Raw genomic sequence first — 20,473 nt, forward strand, 5'->3', positions numbered from 1 at the left:
CTTGGTCCAATGTTGAATCCTACAGAAAAATTTGGGAATCCATTTGCCCAAGCTATACCAATGCCAGTGACTAATCTGCGCTCATTATCAATGGTGGCATGGTAAGAACAACCATCAACATATACCCAAGGTAATGTTTGTCAATGGTCCTCATTGTATATTTTATATGGGGAAAGCAATTGTTCCTCTAGGAAATCATGTTCTATTAACTCTTCCCCAGGATCTTTAGTAGTACAGGCATGGAGCTCAGCAAGCGCATGTGCGACTGGATTCTTTTTGTTTTGCTTATAGCGAATTTCTAAAGGCCAGCCTTGTAAGGAAAGAGTCCAAGCTATTATGCGGCTATTGGACAGGTACCCATCTCTTATTCTCTTACTTTGCAAATATAGCAAAGGCTGGTGGGCCATTTCTACAATAATTTTCTCGGTCTGTATGTAGCTGCGGAAATTTTGTAGAGCCCATACAGTAGATAAGAGGGTTTTTTCACAATCACTAAATTTTATTTCCACTGGGGATAAAGTTTTGCTCGCAGAAGCAATGACTTGCTTAAATTATCATGCTTTTATTATAAAACACTTACATCTGTGTATCCTGTCTCTAGGTAGAAAGGTTTACCGCCTTCAGGGAAAGCTAAGCAAGTTTCATAAGTGAGCTTTCTATTCAGCTCTCTTATGGCTGTCTCTTGAGCCTCACTCAGTTCTATACTACATCCTTCTTTAGAAGATGTAGCAGTGGTTTAGCTAATTCTGCATAATTATCGATAAATTTGCGAGAATAATTTGTCATACCCAGGAATGATCTTAATTCATTTAAGTTAGTGGGGTTCTTAGAATTTATTATGGCTTCAACCTTTTTCTTCTGAGGATTTAACCCTTCAGCAGTAACTTCATGTCCCAAGAAGTTGACCCGAGTGCGGCACCATTGGGTTTTTTGTAGGGATAATGTAGGGATAATTTGACACCTTAAGTTGGTTGAAGACATATTTAAGCTCTGTGATGGGTTTTTCAAAGTCCATGCTTTTGATTAACATATCATCAACATAAGATAACGTCCCTCTTTCCAGTGCATCAGGCATAGCCTTATGCATGAATACAGCAAATTCATGTCCTGAATTTATTTATCCAAATGGAAGCCGGATGAATGCATATTGAACCTTTTGGAAGGAGAATGCAAGCTTATGCTGGTCTTCCTCATGTACCTTTATGGTCCAATATCCCTGCACACAATCAAGAATGCCTAGAATAGGGTTATTATAGGAGCTGTGCCCCTGTCTGATGATACCCATTTCTTCCAAGTTCCTTATGATTTCTGCAAGTGAATCATATGAGGCTAAAGGGAGTCTGTATTGTTTAACAAATACAGGTGGTGCATTGGGATCTGTTTGGATTCTTGCAATGTGTGGGTCTGTAGTCCCACAGTCATAAGAATCCCTAGCAAAAATATCCTGGTATTCCATCAGGCGTTGTCATAGCTGTTGGCGTTCAGCATCACTGGAACAGCCATTAGCTAAGCAGATTTGCTGTTCAACTATTTGCTGAAATCCTGGAAAGATTTTAGGCTGCCCTATCTCAAAGGCTTCTTAAAGCCTAGATGTGAGGTCCCCTTGATTATAATTTGCCATAAATAATTCTGGATATTGGGGTATTCTTGTTCTATGATCGGTTGATCAAATACCAGGGAAGCTTCTTCAATTTATATTGGAATTTGTTAAACTGTATAAACCCTATACCAGATTAAATGCCTCCCTAACTGGTGGAATCTCTCACTAATAATTCCACAGTTTACAATATGTAAATGTGGGTTTGTAGGGGGCGCCAAAGGCAATCAGGCAATCAAAATGTAACTAAGTTGGTGAATAAATCACTAAAATTAAATACTAAAGTTTAAAGTGCCAATATAGTGCAATAATATTAAATAAATCAAAGAATTTTATAAATGTGTTAAAAGGTTCAATTAATGTGTGATATACCAAATTCCTCAAATTCCTATACTAATAATTAATGAAGGTGACAAAAACATAAATATAAGTGAATTAATAGTTAAAACAAGTTATACTCAATGTTCAGGTTTCTCAACCAAATCTCATCTGAAAATTAAAATTATGATACAATATATACGTGGGTGGTGGGTTTTAATGTTGGGGGGGGTTATATTTTTTTTACATGCAAAAGAGCTGATTACTTTGGGGAATGCCCCACAAAAGGCCCTTTTAAGGGCTGGTAATGGAGCTGTTAACTTTTGTAATTAAGAATAGGGTAGGGCATTTTTTTTATTTTGGGGGGCTTTATTTTATTAGGGGGCTTAGATAAGGTGTAATTAGCTTAAAAATCTTGTAATATTTTTGTATTTTTTGTAACTTAGTTTTTTTTATTTTTTGTAACTTAGTTTTTTTTTATTTTTTGTACTTTAGTTAGTTTATTTAATTGTATTTAATTGTAGGTATTTGTAGTTAATTTAATTTATTTAATGATAGTGTAGTGTAAGGTTCAATTGTAACTTAGGTTAGGATTTATTTTACATGTAATTTTGTATTTCTTTTAGCTAGGTAGTTATTAAATAGTTAATAACTATTTAATAACTCTTCTACCTAGTTAAAATAAATACAAAGTTGCCTGTAAAATAAATATAGATCCTAAAATAGCTACAATATAATTATTAGAAATATTGTAGCTATATTAGGGTTTATTTTATAGGTTAGTATTTAGTTTTAAATAGGAATAATTAATCTAATAAGAGTAATATTTATCTAGATTTATTTCATTTATATTTAAGATAGGGGGGTGTTAGGGTTAGACTTAGGTTTAGGGGTTATTAATTTTATTATAGGCTGCGGCGGTGTAGGGGGGGCAGGATAGGGGTTGATAAATTTATTACAGGTGGCGATGGTGTAGGGGGGGGCAGATTAGGGGTTAATAAGTTTAATATAGGTGGCGGCGGGGTCTGGGAGTGGCGGTTTAGGGGTTAAACAATTTAGTTGCGGCAGGGTCCGGGATCCGCAGGATAGGGGTTAATAAATTTATTATAGGTGGCGGCAGTATAGGGGGGGCAGGATAGGGGTTAATAGGTATTATGTAGGTGGCGGCGGGGTCCGGGAGCGGCGGTTTAGGGGTTAATAAGTTTATTAGAGTGGAGGTGGGCTCCGGGAGCGGCGGTTTAGGAGTTAACCTGAAAAACAGGTACGCTGGGCCGGAAAAGTGGCAAGCGTACCTGGTAGTCATTTGATAACTTCCAAAAGTAGTCACATTGGGCCGAACTTGCGTTTGAAACATCTGGAGTGACGTAAGAATCGATCTGTGTCGGACTGAGTCCGGCGGATCGAAGCTTACGTCACTATATTCTACTTTTGCCGGTGTGTAGGGCTTGATAACTTAGGCGAATCAGCCTCGCCACAAATATGCTGCGGAATTCCAGCGTATTTGAGGTTGACTTGACGGTTTGATAACTAGAGGCCCTTGTCTCCAGATATATGCATTTGAGCCCCTTGCAGTCAATATCAAAAATCATCTTTATGGCTGCACCCAAGGGCTACTAACAGCTCTTGCACCCTGATACACTTCTTGCCTTGTGAGTTTAATAACTATACTTAAAAAAAGATTGTACATAAATGTATGTATGTCATATACAGGTTGCAGTATAAGACACTATCTTACATAAATATCTATATGGAGTATATTATACATGAAGATATATCCTTATAGTCACCGTTAGTTTTAATATATCTACAAGATTCTAGATGCCTAAAATTGCATAGCCTTCTAACACTATATCTATATTCTAAACCCGTCACTCAGTCATTAATATACCCCCCCCCCACACACCTATATACTGGCAAGTTTAATTTTGCTCAGAGTATTATTTCACTGTTTCTCTCGCAAAATACCACAATCATAATCTTAATTACTCACATAACATTTAACTAGTCCATTCCATCATCTCCTTACTAAGGTCCATGAGTGACCGTTGTACTCTTGTGTATATATATATATATATATATATACAGTTGTGCTTATAAGTTTACATACCCTGGCAGAATTTATGATTTCTTGGCCATTTTTCAGAGAATATGAATGATAACACAAAAACTTTTCTTTCACTCATGGCTAGTGTTTGGCTGAAGCCATTTATTATCAGTCAACTGTGTTTACTCTTTTTAAATCATAATGACAACAGAAACTACCCAAATGACCCTGATCAAAAGTTTACATACCCTGGTGATTTTGGCCTGATAACATGCACACGAGTGATCTGTTTGCTTGTAATTAGTGTGTGTGTATAAAAGGTCAATGAGTTTCTGGACTCCTGACAGACCCTTGCATCTTTCATCCAGTGCTGCACTGATGATTCTGGATTCTGAGTCATGGGGAAAGCAAAAGAATTGTCAAAGGATCTGCGTGAAAAGGTAGTTGAACTGTATAAAACAGCCGATCACTCTAGGTGCATAACTTTGTTTAGTGCTATTGCAAAAAAAAGCAAAACATGGGAAAACTGGTACTCGACTGCATATTTACTCACTGCTTGCTTCACTCAAGCTCCTGTTGCCATCAATGCTCCATTGCATGTTTATAGACTGCTTGTCTGACATGGGCCCCAGATTATACCACTGCCTATCTGACCAGAGAGATCCTGAGATATAAAGACTACAACTTACAGCAATGCATGGAAGTAAATATTGCAGTAGGAGTGGAATTTTCTAAATCCTTTTAAAAATGTTGTAGTAAGGCTGAAACAAATAGACAAGCATAATAATAGGTTCCAGGCCAGCCCTGTTATTAAACATTTGCTTTTGTAATGCTGCATATATAAATAATCAAAGATCCCACTGCTAGGCTAAGCTGACAAGGAACTAACTTCATTTAGCTAAAACTTCCATCCAAGCTAAACCTGGAAGTGACATCATCAAGGTTCTTTATAGGAGAAGTAACACATTGTATGCCGGTGTTCTGTCGAAAACAAGAAATTGAAAATTCCAAGATGACGTCACTTCCAGTGAGTTTTGGATTTTCACTATCTGTTTTTGCCTCTGTCTGGGGGTTGCTCCGCCGATCCTCTGTCATCCGCCCCCCTTGAACCCCCCAGGCGAAGGCAAATAGATAGTGAAGGTAGGCGATGACAGCCCATCTGATTGGCTTGTGTCTCTGTGAGTGACAGAATGCACAACCAATCAGATGAGTGCATTCATCAGAAGTGACGTCATCTTGAAGTTTTTGACATCTTAGAGTTTTCAATAGAACACCGGTAACACTTGTTTCTGAAAGCTGCTGAATGTAGATGGCATCAGTAACAGCAGTGCAGAAATAATCATCATCAAGAAATCGCCAATAAATTATAATAATCTATGTGAGATGACAAAATAAATTTTATCATAAAAAAGAGAGTGGAAGAAGTTATTTGTATTTGTGTGCAACAATGCCCATGCTGCCCATATTCACAAGTCTCCACTTGTCTCATCTTGCAGTATTTTATACAGGATTTAAAGCTGCTGCCTCATAAGTTCATATTTAGTATACACCTCATGTTAAGGTCCTCTGGCTGTGTGTCTTTGGTTCAGGAGTGTGACTAAGGGCCTCGGAATTGGCTGCTTTACATCCCACTGAGTTAATTGCTTTAGTCCTTGGGGTCAATTTATTAATGTGCGAGCGGACATGATACGATGTAGTGTATCATGTCCGCTGCACATCGATAAATGACGACAGCATACACTGTCGGCATTTATCATTGCATTCGCAGTTCTTGTGAACTGCTGGTACAATGCCGTCCCCTGCAGATTTGCAGCCAATCGGCCATTAGCAGGGGGTGTCAATCAACCCGATCATATTCGATCGGGTTGATTTCTGTCCACCGCCTCAGAGCAGGCAGAAAATTTATAGGCCTCTATTTAACCAAGTCTGGCGGACCTGATCCGACAGTGGGGATCAGGTCCGCCAGACCTCGCTGAATACAGAGAGCAATACGCTCTCCGTATTCAGCATTGCACCAGCAGCTCACAAGAGATGCTGGTGCAACACCGCCCCCTGCAGACTCGCGGCCAATGGGCCACCAGCAGGGAAGCGTCAATCAACTCGATCGTACTTAATCGGCTTGAATTCCGGAGATGTCTGTCCGCTTGCTCAGAGCAGGCGGAAAGGGTTATGGAGCAGCGGTCTTTGTGACCGCTGCTTCATTACTGCTGTATCTGGCGAGCCTGCAGGAAAACATGGGGCATCACCACTGTATCTCTTTCTTTAATATTGTCAGCATTGCTTTCAAAGATCGCAATCAAAAATTGGCCCTACAGATAAAAATCTTTTAGTCATGAAAAAAGTTTTTTTTGGTCTGTTCTTGATGGCAATTTAACAGGTTTATCAATTACATTATAAGTGTTTTGATTGATCCCTTTCTAGATATAAAAATAATTATTAAAACCATTTGAACAGGAGCATTATAGGTATAGTTGGCATGTGCATTTGTATTTATCTTAATAAAAGTTATACAATTTTTTATTCTAATTGATCAATGTGCACAATTTTGGAGGCTTGTGTGGAAATATCTCACAAATTCTGTGACAGCAACTTCTATGATCACAATGACAGCATTCAAAATTATCTCACGCTGTCCACTGTTAGTGCATGAAGTTGTATAATTTGCTCTATTAAAGCAATGGAGACGCTTACATTTTTTTACTTTTCCCTGCGCAGGATAGGGTTTTCAGTGCAGGATAATGGCATTAGAAAAATAAAGACATAAAAGAAATCAACCAAAATGCAACACAATGTTTAAAAAACAAAAAACTACTGTAACATATAGATATTTTTATATATTTTTACATTTCGCATCTCACAAGATTTCTAATAGTGACTGCAGATCACAACATATGATACTTCATAGGAAAAATTACATCTTTTAAAAACACACATATTTTGGTCTTGTTTTTGGAGAAACCGAACCATAAATCTAGATTACCAACAAATACTCTGCAACTCCAAAGAATAATCTTGTTTGTGCTGATGTGATTGCTATCGGGACTGCTAGGAAGTTCATTCATCACTCCAATTGACTGACTGATAGTCATCTTATACCAGCGTCAGGTGAAGTGACAGGTAGAAGAGCTCACAGCCTTGTAAATACTAAAGCATAAGGACCCAGTAGGCTGAGTAGTGACCATTTAACAGTAATACTCAAAGTGACACCCAGAGCAAGATAAATGGTAATAAGAATGCTACAGTAGAATAGCCGACAGGCCGGGTCAGCAATAATCAGGAACAACATACCAGATTCTTCAGGCAATAGTTCAGATTCTTCAGGCTGTAGTTCAGATAATGAGATGAGCAGATACAGTACAAAATCGTGAAGCAAAAAAATTGTAAAATTGTTAAAAGGTTAAGACAGGCTGCAAACAAAGGGTTAATCCAAAAACCATCAAACAATCCGGCAACAAAGAGACTGGTGCTAAGAATAGCGCACCCAGGATACAAAGAACCTGACACAGGCAGTGAGAAGATGCAGAAGCGTACTATTTAATTGCGTTTTAAAAAACAACAGTATTGTAACTTAAAGGGTCAGTCAAGTCAGAATTAAACTTGCATGATTCAGATAGGGCATGCTATTTTAAACAACTTTCCAATTTAATTTTATCATCAAATTTACTTTATTCTATTGGTATTCTTTGTTGAATGATAAAACTTCTTTTAAAACATTAAACATTTTTCAAGTAGACTGTCCCTTTAACATTACAGAAATATTACCTAATTATACTTAGGTTTCTAGTGATTTTTCCATTGCAACACATTTAATTTGACAATTAATACAATTAAAAATATTAATTACGAGGGCAGAGCTAGCCTGCCAAGGAAATGGCTGCTTCCTAACCGAGCTCCAAAGCCCTGTCTATATGAGAGCGACATAGGCAGTATCCGACGAGCCTCCTGAGTCCCTTAAATCAAATGGGATGACAGACTAAGCATCACTGACCTCAAAAGGATTCAACGCTACATCTCCCACACGCTTAACGCCACCGGACCTTGCGGCCTCTGTCCCACCAACAAAACTTTTAAGCAGTCACTGGGCACGGGAGTCCGGCAGCAGATCGGTCAAAACGATTAGAGAAACGCACACACCTCCGCCAAGAGCCCAAACTGCTCCACATCTAGACCGCCACAGGAGAAGCAAGTCTCTGGTACCCCAGAGTAGGCCACAGCCTATTTTCTTAAATATCTGCGCAACACATCTGTAATAGCGCAGCGGGTCTCCCGGTATAAAATAAGTAGATCAGGTGGGCAAGTTGCATCACAAACGTTAAAGACATTTATATATCTCACCTGTGCTAGAAATGAGAGCCACAATGCAGAGCTGTTTGCTATATTTAAGTTAATGCTTCCAACAACCTAAGTGCGATCTCCAGAAACCTAGGCTGCACTTAATATGGGGATTTCATAACTGGCCACATAACAGGAGTGCACAGAAGAAAAGGGATTTCCCCTCTTCTCATTAAAATCTCTTCTAAGGATTAAATACAGATTTTCAGATATTAATGCTCCACACACTAACAATATCACTAGAAATCAAGGTTCCTCTATCATCCGCCCACCATTCTCCTCCTGGTACTCCAATATAAAATCTATCAAGATACAGGGAGGATAAATAGAATTCTGCAAACCTAATAATGTCTCCTAAAAAGGGTAATAAAACTAGCAGAAACCCCAAACAACTGAAAACCTCATCTCACTCAGTAAATACATTTTTTAAGACCTTAGAGTCTAAATTTACGAACTCAGTTGAACCAGAACCTATAAATCATGACTCTCCTCAAAGCTCCTCTGATTCTGAGTCTGATCAAGCCTCTGGATCTATCACCATCCCTCCAGCTCTTTTTGAATCGTTCTCTTCTAAAAAAGACCTCTCCTAATTAATATTGCACGTCAAGCAATGCATTTGGGATGACATCTCTGATCTCAAAAAAAATATTTCTGAAATAGGACACAGAGTCGAAAATCTTGAAAATACACAAGACACACATGCAACAGCCATTTCGGATATGCACAAGCTCATCCAGAAACAAGACTCCAAGATCTCAGAATTGGAGGATAAGATAGATGATGCCGAAAACAGGAGCAGGCGGCATACTATTCGATTCCTAAAGCCATCCCACCTCCAGATCTGGAGCAATATCTACAAGATTTCTTCAGTTCACTAAAGAATGGAAAATCTCCATCAAAAATTTAAATAGATAGAGCACACAGGGCCCTGCACCCCAAGCCACAAGATGGCCAACCTCCTAGGGACGTTATAGTCCGCATCACCAACTTTCAGGTGTAAGAAGAGCTGATGAAACTTGCCAGAGAACAAAAGCCTATTAGATACGAAAACTCAGACATCCAGATATATGCCGACTTATCAAACCGAAAAGAGCTAAAACCACTTACAACGCTTCTAAGGAAAATGAATATTCCCTATAGGTGGGACTATCCTTTCCACCTGATCACTCTATGGAGAGGCAGACGGATTCTTTACTCCTCAACCAAATACATCCAGAGTATTTGCAAAGAGCTCGACATTCCTGCACCACATCTGGAAGAAACCTTCATACAGGGAGTGCAGAATTATTAGGCAAGTTGTATTTTTGAGGATTAATTTTATTATTGAACAACAACCATGTTCTCAATGAACCCAAAAAACTCATTAATATCAAAGCTGAATAGTTTTGGAAGTAGTTTTTAGTTATAGCTATTTTAGGGGGATATCTGTGTGTGCAGGTGACTATTACTGTGCATAATTATTAGGCAACTTAACAAAAAACAAATATATACCCATTTCAATTATTTATTTTTACCAGTGAAACCAATATAACATCTCAACATTCACAAATATACATTTCTGACATTCAAAAACAAAACAAAAACAAATCAGTGACAATATAGCCACCTTTCTTTGCAAGGACACTCAAAAGCCTGCCATCCATGGATTCTGTCAGTGTTTTGATCTGTTCAACATCAACATTGCGTGCAGCAGCAACCACAGCCTCCCAGACACTGTTCAGAGAGGTGTACTGTTTTCCCTCCTTGTAAATCTCACATTTGATGATGGACCACAGGTTCTCAATGGGGTTCAGATCAGGTGAACAAGGAGGCCATGTCATTAGATTTTCTTCTTTTATACCCTTTCTTGCCAGCCACGCTGTGGAGTACTTGGACGCGTGTGATGGAGCATTGTCCTGCATGAAAATCATGTTTTTCTTGAAGGATGCAGACTTCTTCCTGTACCACTGCTTGAAGAAGGTGTCTTCCAGAAACTGGCAGTAGAACTGGGAGTTGAGCTTGACTCCATCCTCAACCCGAAAAGGCCCCACAAGCTCATCTTTGATGATACCAGCCCAAACCAGTACTCCACCTCCACCTTGCTGGCGTCTGAGTCGGACTGGAGCTCTCTGCCCTTTACCAATCCAGCCACGGGCCCATCCATCTGGCCCATCAAGACTCACTCTCATTTCATCAGTCCATAAAACCTTAGAAAAATCAGTCTTGAGATATTTCTTGGCCCAGTCTTGATGTTTCAGCTTGTGTGTCTTGTTCAGTGGTGGTCGTCTTTCAGCCTTTCTTACCTTGGCCATGTCTCTGAGTATTGCACACCTTGTGCTTTTGGGCACTCCAGTGATGTTGCAGCTCTGAAATATGGCCAAACTGGTGGCAAGTGGCATCTTGGCAGCTGCACGCTTGACTTTTCTCAGTTCATGGGCGGTTATTTTGCGCCTTGGTTTTTCCACACGCTTCTTCGACCCTGTTGACTATTTTGAATGAAACGCTTGATTGTTCGATGATCACGCTTCAGAAGCTTTGCAATTTTAAGAGTGCTGCATCCCTCTGCAAGATATCTCACTATTTTTGACTTTTCTGAGCCTGTCAAGTCCTTCTTTTGACCCATTTTACCAAAGGAAAGGAAGTTGCCTAATAATTATGCACACCTGATATAGGGTGTTGATGTCATTAGACCACACCCCTTCTCATTACAGAGATGCACATCACCTAATATGCTTAATTGGTAGCAGGCTTTCGAGCCTATACAGCTTGGAGTAAGACAACATGCATAAAGAGGATGATGTGGTCAAAATACTCATTTGCCTAATAATTCTGCACACAGTGTATCTCCAGAAGCCCAACCCAGAGCAGAGGGACTAGTTCCTTTACCTCAGAGGAAGGGATAGATGCAGGCCCAACAAAAGAAATCACGAAGAGCTTCTCCCCCCTGCACTCTCTACCAGCGGAAAAGGGCTGAAAGCTGCTCATATCTTGTAATCTCTCTGTTTAACCAATAGCCATCATAAAGATGGAACCACAATGCCTAGGTGACTGTTTAGTTCTGCCATATATATGGAAACAGTTTAGTTAAATGTCAGTGTCTGTCAATAGGCTTTTGTCTAACCTACTTCTCATCAACAGGTTATTATGGTAATTGTACCCTCCCATTAGATAGCTATAATGATAGAACCCATTAATTGAGGCCTCAAATGTTACTTGTTAATTCTTGTTCTCATACAGTTGGGAGATTTTCTCCTGTAAGGTAAGAATATGTTTACTATATATTGTTTACAATTTGTATTCTCTGTTTTTTGTTCCTTTTTTTTCCTTTTATTGTATTTTTCTTTTATTCTTAACGCATACCAAGTGTACTCATACTGTATACCGAGATAAAATCTTGTTTTGTCGGTTAGCTTGTGCACACCGTTCTCAATTACCACCTAATGGGTAATCATTCTCTGCAAGACATTCCTATCCTTACACAAAACACAAAAGGTTTGAATTGCCCCAATAAACGAAGAATGGCCATCCTAGATCTAAAAAAAGAGGGGGTCATATCTTAATGCTCCAAGAACCTCACTTCAAATAAAAAAATATACCCAAATACTTCTCACCTCATTACCCTCAGCATTTTCACTGTACCAACACAAATAAAAAAATCAATGGAGTCAGTATACTGATCCACAGAGCCTTCCCTTTCACCAAAACTCATATTGTCACAGATAAAGAGGGGAGATACCTGTGTCTAAGGGGTCTCCTATATGGTAAACCAGTGACTTTGGTGAATGTTTATGATCCTAATAAGCAACAAGATGGCTTCATAACCTCGATATCCGATTCAATTATCAAGGAGAGTAGGGCCTCCTTGATAGTGGCTGGGGATTTGAACATTCCATTAAATTCCCTGGTTGATTGCACAAATCCCAATACCAGGACAAAAATTCAAAATCTTCAAAATATATGGCAGAAGCTCAAGCTTCTAGGGCTACATGATGTCTGGAGATACTTAAATCCCCAAAAATCAGACTTTACTTTCTTCTCCCACCCTAACCGTAATTACTCTAGATTAGACTATGTTCTAGTAGATCATTTAGTTTTATCTCACATTAAACAATCAAACATAAGGCACACATCCTGGTCGGACCACTCCTTAGTCACGTGCACTATCAGCTGGCCTTCATCTCCCTTTAAAACTTTTCAATGGAGACTGGAAGAATCTCTTTTACTAGACACAGCTCAGATAAAACTATTCAATAAACACATAAAATCGTACTTTTCCATAAATAACACCCCAGACATTACCATTGCCACCTTATGGGAGCCGCATAAAAGCACCATAAGGGGAGAATTCATAAAAGTAAAAGCACAAATTAACAAAAAAATAGAGAAGAAACAGAACTATTGGCTAAAGAAATCACTGAGCTAGACTTTGCTCATAAGGTTCATCCTACTGACAACACTATTTTAGACCACCTTAAATTAAAAAGAGAGAAGTTAAGCACCTTGTTACAAATCAAAGCTCAGAAACAACTACTCCACCTTCAACAAAACTTCTACAGAGAGGGAAATAAACCATGGAAACTTCTAGCCTTAAAAAAACAACAACAGAAAACATATATCCACTCAATCAATTCTCCCCAGGGCACTCAAATAGAAGACACCAAAGCTATAGCAGAGGAGTTTAAGGAGTTCTACCATAAATTATATAACCTTTTCCCAAACAGGAACGACCTTGCCCACTTACAAAAGTGCCAACAATATCTAGACGATATTCCAGTCCCCCAATTAACCCCAGAACAATGTAAACTTTTAGATCAACCCATTCAACCTTCTGAACTACAAGAAGCAATAAAACGTTTAAAACAAAACAAAGCCCCAGATCCAGATGGCTTCTCGGGCCTTTATTATAAAACATTTGCAAAACAACTTATCCCTCACCTAACGACCCTATTTAACTCTATCTCAGACACCTTCCCCTTCCCGGACACAATGCTACAAGCTAATATTTCTGTCCTTGCAAAACCTGGTAAACCCCCTACAGTACCTGCGAACTTCAGACCGATATCCCTTTTGAACGTGGACTTAAAATTGTATGGAAAAATTTTAGCCACTCGCCTAAATCATATTCTTCCCCTAATCATACACCAAGACCAAGTTGGCTTTGACCCACATAGAGAAGCAAAAGATAACACGGTTAAAGTCCTTAATCTTCTTGAACACATCACCCTACATAAGATCCTGGCCATTTTCCTCTCCACTGATGTTGAAAAGGCATTTGACTGACTTGACTGGGCTTACCTTTATGCGACTATGCAACGCTTCCATTTCCCTAACTCATTTATTCAAAAAATTCTTGCTCTAAATACCAATCCCACAGCACAAATTAAAATCAATGGCACCCTTTCGGATCAATTTGAAATTCGAAATGGTTCAAGACAAGGCTGTCCTCTCTCCCCTCTCTTTATTTTATCTCTTGAACCCTTGGCCAATAGAATTAAAATGAGCAAACAAATACATGGGATCAAAACTGGCAACCAAACACATAAACTAGCTATCTTTGCGGATGACATACTTCTAATGCTCACCAACCCTAGAGACTCCTTAATATCCGCCCTCACAGAACTTTCTCGGTTTGGATGTTTGTCCAACTTTTCGGTAAACATGTCCAAGTCAGAGTATTTACCTATTACCTACCAAAACAAACCCTAGATAATTTAAAAAAGAGGTGCCCCCTTAAGCTCCAAACGAAATTCCTAAAATACCTTGGAATCTGTATAACTCCAAACAATTCAGATTTGCGCAAGTATAATCATGGGAACCTAATTTCACAATTCCAGAAATTAACCTCCTCTTCGCTCCCAAAATTCAATTATTGGCTAGGCAGAATTTATGCAGCTAACATGGTGTTACTACCTAAAGCCCTATATATACTCCAGAAGGTCCAAATCCCGGGAATACTAAAAGATATAGACACACTACAAAGAATCATAAATGACTACATATGGTGCCAGAGACCACAAGGTATCAATAAAAACAATCTCTTTAGGCATCCTGGCAAGGGAAGTTTGGGAGTACCCCATCTACACTCATATAAGTTGGCAATCTCCTTACAAAGAATAGTAGAATGGTGTAATTATGAAAGGCCTAACTGAAAGAGATGGACCCAAATTGAATCTTCCATGTCAGCTCACCATACTCTAAGCAGTATATGCTGGAACCTTATGTTCATTAGCAATCACTCCATCTCCTCTTCATCCATATCCAATGAGACTTGGTCTGATTGGAGATTGATCTGTAAATCATTTAACAAAATCTCCACCAAATACTCACCGCTCACCACGCTTCTAAACAATCCGGAATTCATCCCAGGCCTAAATTTTGAAACCCTTTCCTCTCTGGAACTTTTGCGGTCATTACCTATACATCTAGAAACGGAAGAGAATAACGTTAAATCAAAACATCAACTTGATGCTTTAGAGCACCCCTTCCTCACCTCATGGCTTAAACCTCATCAGATCAGACACTACATACTAACCCATAGGTCCAAAAAAGATCTTACAAGACACCTTACATCTTTTGAACAAATGTGTATCACAAGGGAGAACAACACCAAAGTAATTTCAAAACTTTATAAACTTATTCTATCAAATAACTCTCCACACCCTCCTTCATTTACAAAAGAATGGGACAGGGAACTTAATACCACTTCCACGCCCCAAATTTTGTCACTTAGATTTAATAATGTATCTCACTCAGGTCACTCCTCTCAAGCAATGGAAACAAACATCAAAATAATGATGAGGTGGTATTTGACACCAGCTAAATTAAAATACATCTATAAAAAATCATCAGGCCTATGCTGGAGAGGCTGTCAACAAGAATGCCATATTTCTCACATTTGGTGGGAGTGCGTTCACATAAAGTCATTCTGGTCTTGCGTTTTTGATAACATTAATAAAACTTTGGGCACACATCTCTCTCCTAACCCAGAAACGATAATGCTTAGTCATCCCCCCAACATCTCATGCAAAATAAGGAAGCACATATTTCAAATTATGCTTAATGCAGCCAACCAACTAATCCCAAGATTATGGAAAGCAACGCAAGTGCCGACCATACCTGAATGGAAAAACCTAGTCAATAAGAACCTGATTTTGGAAAGATTGTATTACCTCAAATTAAACCAACTATCCCTTTATCATGACATGCAATTCCTTTGGGAATCCTTTTTACATGGTGATGCTCAATCATTAAAAGTTAAAGGGACAGTCTAGGCCAAAATAAACTTTCATGATTCAGATAGGGCATGTAATTTTAAACATTTTTCCAATTTACTTTTATCACCAATTTTGCTTTGTTCTCTTGGTATTCTTAGTTAAAAGCTTAACCTAGGAGGTTCATATGCTAATTTCTTAGACCTTGAAGGCCACCTCTTTTCAGAATGCATTTTAACAGTTTTTCACCACTAGAGGGTGTTAGTTCACGTATTTCATATAGCTAACACTGTGCTTGTGTACGTGAAGTTATCTGGGAGCAGGCACTGATTAGCTAAACTGCAAGTCTGTCAAAAGAACTGAAATAAAGGGGCAGTTTGCAGAGGCTTAGATACAAGATGATCACAGAGGTTAAAAGTATTTTATTATAACTGTGTAAGTTATGCAAAACTGGGGAATTGGTAATAAAGGGATTATCTATCTTTTAAAACAATAAAAATTCTGGTGTAGACTGTCCCTTTAAGTATTCCAGACACACTTAGAGGCCTATTTGACAAATGTCTTGCGGATCTGATCCAACAGTGCGGATCAGGTCCACAAGATATCTCTGAATGCGGAGAGCATTCGGGTTGAATTGTGGCGATTCCTGTCCGCCTAATCAGAGCAGGCGGACAGGGTTATGGAGCAGCAGTCTTTGTCACCGCTGCTCCATAACTTGTGTTTCTGGCGAGTCTGCAGGCTCGCCAGAAACACGGGGCGTCAAGCTCCATACGGAGCTTGATAGGCCTCTTAATGTTAAATACTTAGATCTTTATTAAGTTAAGTTATAATCTATACTGACACACCAAATGTTGTTGTACTTAGTAAAGAAGTAAAAAAAGGCAATTTTGAGACTTTATAAGTTCCTTTAGCTGCTCTATTTACTAAGTATTGCAAATTTGGATTTATTGTCGATACAATAATAAGTTCTAACAAATAATAAAACATGTTTCATTTTTATAATACCAGCAAGGAAAAGTGTTCTTCATCAGCTGTTTTAAATGCTAATAATTATCAAGCAATAATTTGTGATTAACCTCATTGTTATCCATGTTGACAAATAATATTAAATATCAAATTAAAAGAATAATGCTTAAAACAGAACATAAAACTTTATTTAACAGACATTTATAAACTTAGAATTAATCCTTTATTGCTAGTACCGTTAAGCTGCTTAATTAATAATAAAAAAATTATTATTCTTGTATTTAAATGTATTAGTAATTTTATTTTATTTTTTATTTTTAGACAAGATCTAACCAGAAAATAAATCATGTGACAAATTAGTTTTATTATAGAGCCATAACAACATTGATTGATCAACATTTATTTCTATGTAACATTCTCCATTAAAATCAATTTTCTAGATATCATAGAATCTAACACTTGCTGCTTAAAGGGATAGGAAAGTCAAAATTAAACCTGTATTATTCAGATATAGGATGTCATTTTAAGACATTTTTAAATCCACTTCTATTTTCAAATGTGCTTCATTCTCTTGTTATCCCTTGTTGAAAAAGAATAAGCACATATCCGAAAATAGTGGGAGCTAGCTGCTGATTGGTGCCTGCACACATTTGTCTCTTGTGATTGGCTAACTAGATGTGTTCAGCTAGCGGACAGTAGTGCAATGCTGTTCTTTCAGCAAAGGATAACAAGATAATTGATCAAATTTGATCATAGAAGTAAATTGGAAAATTGTTTAAAATTGTATGTTCTATCCAAATCATGAAAGAACATTTTGGGGTTTCCTATTCCTAGTCACTAATTGATTTTTAATAATATTTTAATGTCTCTTGTTATTCATGTCTCCGCTATATGCCTGTAATTTGCCCCCAAAAAATGTAATTGCTGGATTAGAGAAACATGGAATAACACTTTTGTTACTTTTACAGGGTGATGACTTTTGGGGGAATAGAGGGGGTGCACAATATACACATACTATAGATATACAATCCATAAGAAAACTGTTTTATTGGTAAAAAAAAAAAGCACCTAAAAACTAAATCCCTTTTTCTGAGTAAAAAAACTAAATCAGATAAAACATGTTTTGTAATTTCTATTTTCTATTTGTATTTGTTTCCAGAATGGTGCTACAATGACCTTATCTCCCCTCTGTATTTCACATCCTTTGATGCTTCGTCAAGATACTCTATACTTTATAGCGCTAATTTTGCACGTCTTTATGGTAAGTATAGTTTGGAAGGTTCATATAGATATAGTGGGTGGGAAAAAGGGCACCAATCTAAAGAAGAACAAGTGCAAAGTTATAGCCATAATATAGGTCGCTTACTAAGCTTAACTATAATTGCTGTTAAAAAAAGACTGCTTAGCCTATTTTATCTTTGATATCTGCATAGAAATGTGCATGACGTGATTGGTGCACACACACCATGTATACACTGATAAGTGGCTGCTTCTGCTTTCAGATTGGCCCAGTCGTAGTGTATACTTGTTTGTTTGTTTTTACCAGAGAGTATGTTTATCGATTAGTCTTAATAACCTCAGAATTGTTTTCACTAGTGTCCCTTTAAAAGCTGCAGAAAACAACTTGTTTTGCATTCGTCAAATAAATATACATGCAGTGTGCAATAACTGGCATTGATTAGAATTTATTATTGACAGTTGGTCATTTAATCCATCTGGTTACAGATAGTGTATTCAAATCACTGCCAATGAATGAAAAATACAAAACAATTTTTAATCATTTAACCATATTTCATTTATTAAAATAATCTTGTCCCAAATTGTATTTGTACCTATTACAGCTTTTACTAATGTATAGGTATTGTTTCTACCTATTTTGTAGCATCTTTCTTTAAAATAATTAATACAGCTTCTATTGGGTTTCATTTGAATACTGCTGATTACAGATATGGTCTTTATTTAATAGTGTTACATTCTCCCAACATATTCGCATTGTCCTCTCTCATTGTCTCCATGGTGTTCCTTTGTTTAGTTTTCCATCGCTTTTTTTCTACCTATCCCTGCTCTCTCTTTGTCTCGCAGGTAGCAGTGGGTGGTCTCCCGCTCCAGGTGATAAGCAGCCGTGGCTTCAAATAGATTTAAAGCAGAAATATAAAATAATGGGAGTGGCCACTCAAGGGACCTATAGTACCTATTATGATTGGGTGACTAAGTACATCATGCTGTATGGAGATCGACCGGACAGCTGGAAGCCTTTCTTCCAGCAAGGAAGTAATTGGGTGAGATCAAAATTATATATTGTGGCTGCAAGTAAATGTGTGCATGTATACCGTTTAAATATATTCTTGGATAAACATAATTATCATACACTATACATTTACCATCGCTGGAAAGTGCCTGCTAACACTTTCCGGAGCTACCACCCTATAAAAATATAGACATCTTAAAATAACAAAAAAAAAATTCCAATTTTTTTTAAATTTAATTATGTGTTAGATTTTGATAATTGTGTCACCTTTATTTTATAACCAATAAGTTTATTTAAACCCAGATTGGTTAATGAACAAGTATTTAGCACAGTAATCATTAAAGTTCATAGGTATTGTGTGATCTCAGGTAGAATATATTTTTAATTTCCTGACATTTTGTTTCCCATTACTGTCATTGTTTAGACCTTTTTCGGTAATGTAAATACATCAGGGGTGATGGAACATCGCCTCTACTACCCCATAAAAGCTCGTTATGTCAGATTTATACCAGTGGCATGGAACCCAAGGGGGAAGATTGGGCTTCGAGTAGGCTTATTTGGCTGTCCCTACAGTAAGTATCTATCTCCAATTTAAAAGATAGTAATAGGACGTATAATGAATTGCATAGATTGAAACCAAAAATTGTAACTTTACAGTAATCTTAACTGTTATATAAGTGTGGGAGAAACAGGTTTAATATATTGTTCTGTTTTGCACAGGTTCTGAGTTGATTTTGGAGCTTACAAGCGAGCTATTTGGGGGTTTTGGAACTATGGCCTCATTTCTGCACCTGAGGGAGTTTTAATGGTGTGAAGTCGCTTGCAATAGTATATTGGGATTGTTTAGCTTGTCATACTCTTGACATTCATGTCCCTTTGCGCACACACACACACACTTAAAGGAAGAATTGATATTTAAATTATTAGGTGGAGAATCACTGTGAATGAGATGTACACACATTAATGTGCCTTCACTGTCCTGTTTATTTCTGCATCTTCAGGTCATGATGTTCTGTCTTTTGATGGGGATGACTTGATTGCTTATCAATTTAAAGGGAAGACAAGCCGTACCCTGAAAGATGACATATCATTTAATTTCAAGACTCTTGAGAGAGACGGAGTGCTGATGCACGCAGAGGGCTCTCAAGGAGACTACATCACATTAGAGTTGCAAAAAACACGTCTGATCTTCCAGATGAGTCTTGGTAAGTGGTGAAAATAACATATATAATCTTTGTGGATGCAGATATATGGAATAAACAAAATAATAACTTTTTTTGAGCTGACACTTAGTGGAATCTACACACTCCTAGAATTTTACGTTTTTTTTTTTTATGTACTAATGATGAAGGACCTAAACTGCACACTAAAGCACTTGTATTATTGGTGTATATACTTATTTTTAAACTAACATAAATATACTTATTTTGAAACTAACATAAATAAGCACATTTGAGTGCTTTTATCTATATAAAAAAATATGAGTTTAGACTACTGATATAGTAGTCCTGGGTGAAGATGTACCAGGGACTAAAAGGATAATGCATGTTTTTGCTTTCATAATGCACTATTTATAATCATAATTCATACAATGAAGATCATTAGAATTGAATTATTACAGTCGATGGTTAGACTTGTGTCCTGGATTGATTTGGGTACCATGTATATTGTGTTTGTTGTTACCATGACAACAGGATATGTGATTATGTGGATTATGGGTCATGTGATTAGGTAGATATATGTGATTGGTGACAGAGTTTACGTTTTTAGCAATATGA

At 37.6% G+C, this 20,473-nt stretch overlaps 1 protein-coding gene across 1 annotated transcript in view; it reads left to right on the top strand.

The window, feature by feature from the left end:
- Positions 1-20,473, top strand: part of CNTNAP1 (contactin associated protein 1) — a 258,073-nt gene that overhangs the window by 75,607 nt on the left and 161,993 nt on the right. Inside the window, exons 2-5 of the mRNA XM_053699377.1 lie at positions 17,607-17,708; positions 18,530-18,726; positions 19,120-19,267; positions 19,697-19,900. Coding sequence (XP_053555352.1) covers positions 17,607-17,708; positions 18,530-18,726; positions 19,120-19,267; positions 19,697-19,900 — 651 coding nt within the window. The remainder of the gene's footprint in view (positions 1-17,606; positions 17,709-18,529; positions 18,727-19,119; positions 19,268-19,696; positions 19,901-20,473) is intronic.

Source organism: Bombina bombina, chromosome 1 (assembly GCF_027579735.1).
Source record: "Bombina bombina isolate aBomBom1 chromosome 1, aBomBom1.pri, whole genome shotgun sequence".
Taxonomy (NCBI): Eukaryota; Metazoa; Chordata; class Amphibia; order Anura; family Bombinatoridae; genus Bombina; species Bombina bombina.